General features: G+C 35.8%; 1 protein-coding gene across 1 annotated transcript; it reads left to right on the top strand.

Annotated features, from left to right (window-relative positions):
- Positions 1 to 1,591: 1,591 nt before the first annotated feature.
- Positions 1,592 to 2,763, top strand: LOC128314699 (olfactory receptor 6M1-like). The gene has a single exon (XM_053218024.1). It carries the CDS (start codon positions 1,807 to 1,809, stop codon positions 2,761 to 2,763), a length of 957 nt encoding a protein of 318 aa, XP_053073999.1. The 5' UTR covers positions 1,592 to 1,806.
- The last annotated feature ends 452 nt before the right edge of the window (positions 2,764 to 3,215 follow it).

The following is a 3,215-nucleotide window of genomic DNA, read 5'->3' as shown; positions in this document are numbered from 1 at the left end:
GGAAGCAGGCTCCACGCGCTCTGAGCTGGTAGCACAGAGCCTGACATAGGATTCGGACTCACAAACCGCCAGATCAGGATCTGAGCCGAAGACGGAGGCCTAACCGACTGAGCCACCCAGGCGCTCTCTGGCCATTTTTGAAATAAACCCAATCCTATATTTTGGTTATAACTGAATATTACGTATAAATAATTTGGAATATTAATTCCAATTAGTGGATTTGACTTGTCATTCCATTCATAATATTATGGATATTTCTTATCATTTATTTCTAAATACCTTATTTTAATAATCCCCATATACCATTCATTATTTAATTTTTCTGAAACATAAAAATATTATGTCAATTTTTCTTACTACCATGTTATTTTTATTTTTGCTTGTGTTTCTAAAAGTTGCCTACTATAAATTTGATGTAATCTCTCATGTCATATAGTTTCATGAAATTTTGATCTGATTTTCGTCTAATTTTGCATTCCTTGCATTGATAACAGTTTTTATACCATGAATATTACAACTCACATTTCAATTTTTCACATGTGCTTTCTAAAATATTTATACCAATGCTTATATTTTTTACGTATTGAGTCATTTTATGTTGTGTGTATTTCTGGAAAATTGCATTAGTTTTTCATTCCAGTCCTATATGTTTAACTGTACCACTTAATATATTGTTTATTGGTACAATTCTTATTGCTGCAGATTTATGATTATTATTTTCAAAATGGATTTTAGTGTTTTTGTTTGTTATTGCAAAAGTAGATTATGTTTATCTCTATCCCCATTTTTTTTTTTTGTGGAGAAAATCACTATTGATGCCTTTGATTTCTGCCAAAGTTATATAATCTCCCTATAGTTATATTATCGTGGTTATTTTGTATATGATTATTTGTCAAACTAGAGGATTCTTTTGTACTTCTTCTGCCAAGTCATTGTAACCCTCTTTTCTGTAAAATTATTCAGAAACAAACTTTTAATCATCACCCTGTCCCATCAAATATGACATTCCAAAAACATAATAGAAAAATTATCAACACTTTTGCAAATATTAACACATTATTTGTGTAATATTTTACACTGTAAAAATTTCAAGAAGAGGTTAACTTCAATGGAATACAATACAATGCAATGAAAAATAAATGTTAGAAAAGAAGGACAAGTTGAAATCTATAGAGATAACTGGGATTTAAATAAAACCTTTAAAAAGTAATTTTAAATATACAAAGGAAGATAAGCTAATTAATTTTTATTTTTCTGCCTTTACTGGCCATTGGAGCACTAGAATCTCAGGTGAGAAAATGTGCCTGGAAGATGTGCCCACTATCCACGTGGCTCTTGAACCCTAGATGCACCATTGGCTTGAAGCTGGAGTCTGTACTCTCTATGTGCCCTTGTAACATCGGGACAGCCCAGTCTTCATGAGACAAACACTGGAAGTAAATTGCTTCTATATTTACAGGTACCAACTAATCTTTCATTTGTGTATTTTATCAGAACACTTACTGGACAAAGTTCTTATTGATAAAATATATAGTTGTAATTATATATTTAGCACACCCCACCAAAGTGTTACAGAATATAGAAAGGAAAGATGGAGTTATCAAAATTGATTTTCATAGCTCTTCAGCTGTATTTTTGTAGGATATGGTGTACCCAATCATAATATCAATTGTCTTGCTCAATTTTGCTAGAAAAAGTAGCTAAAATTTTATTTTAAATTTCTCCTTGATTTCTTAATTTGATGAATGATTCACCATTCTTTTCCCTATGCTATAACTCTCTTTACAGTAAAAAAGATACATAAATATGGAAAGAAGGAATTGGACATTGGTGACTGAGATTATTCTTGTGGGGATACCAACCACCAGAGCTCTTGGGGGTCTCCTGTTCTTTATTTTTTCATTGGCTTACTTGGTGACAGTCCTTGGAAACAGCCTAATCATTATGCTGATTCTCATGGATTATAGGCTTCACTCACCCATGTATTTCTTCCTCAGCAATCTCTCTTTCAGTGAAGTATTAACCACAACCTGTGCTGTTCCCAAGATGCTGGCAGGCTTCCTGTCAGACAGAAAGAGCATATCCTTTGGTGGATGCTTCACCCAGTCTTATTTCTACTTCCTCTCTGGATGTACTGAGTTTATCCTTTTTGCAGTCATGTCCTATGATCGTTATGTGGCCATTTGCAGCCCCCTTCAGTACCCAGCAATTATGACCAGCTCACTGTGTGTGCGTCTTGTTATCCTCTCCTGGGTGGGTGGTTTTCTCCTCATTCTCCCGTCCACTGCCCTTAAGGTGGGGCTGCCATACTGTGGCCCCAATGTGATTGATCACTTTTTCAGTGACAGTGCCCCCCTCCTCCACTTGGCCTGTGCTGACATCCACATCATTGAGCTGTTAGACTTCCTCAGCTCCCTTGTCCTGCTCATCAGCTCCCTCTCACTCACTGTGGTCTCCTATGTTTATGTCATCTCCACCATTCTGAAGATACCCTCAGGTCAAGGTCAACGCAAAGCCTTTGCTACATGTGCCTCTCACTTCACTGTGGTCTCCATGGGCTATGGGATCTCCATTTTTGTGTATGTCCACCTCTCCCAGAAGAGCAGCTTACGTCTCAACAAGATCCTCTTTATCCTCTCTAGTGTTCTCACACCCCTCCTGAATCCCTTCATCTTCGGTCTACGGAATGAAACCATGAAAGATGCTCTGAAGGACAGCTTGGCCAAGGGCTGGAACTTCCTCAAGGGGATGAGGTCCAAGTGACATGATTCATGAGAGTCAGTTTAATTCTGGGATCCTCAGCTTCACCCATGATTCCAGCAAAGCCCCATGATGTACGTAAATTAACAAATAATGTGTGCTATGAAAGTATTTTAACTTGATAACCAAATATACAGCTTTCATGTGTATGTTAGATTTTGAAGATTTTGTTACAATAATTAATATTTTCATTTATAAGTGCTAATAGATGATGATGTGTTTAGTAATAGAAGTAATAGTATAGTATTTACTAAAAACTCAGTTTCAGATATCACTTGGTTGGAAATGTATATATTATTTTAAATCATCATAATAAATTAAATTGTAATTAATATGTGTGTGTGTGTTTGCATTAGGTATAAGACTGCTCTAAAAACTTTGTCTACAATCCAACAAGTTGAACTCAAACACACACACACACACACACACACACACACACACAAGAATTACACCTT

This window comes from Acinonyx jubatus, chromosome A1, assembly GCF_027475565.1.
Source record: "Acinonyx jubatus isolate Ajub_Pintada_27869175 chromosome A1, VMU_Ajub_asm_v1.0, whole genome shotgun sequence".
NCBI lineage: Eukaryota > Metazoa > Chordata > Mammalia > Carnivora > Felidae > Acinonyx > Acinonyx jubatus.
The sequence above is the reverse complement of the archived record's forward strand: the minus strand, read 5'-3'. Positions and strand labels throughout refer to the sequence as shown.

What these genes read in the sequence shown, in the direction of transcription:
- LOC128314699 (XM_053218024.1), top strand. Translation starts at nt 1,807, where the DNA reads ATGGAAAGAAGGAATTGGACATTGGTGACTGAGATTATTCTTGTGGGG.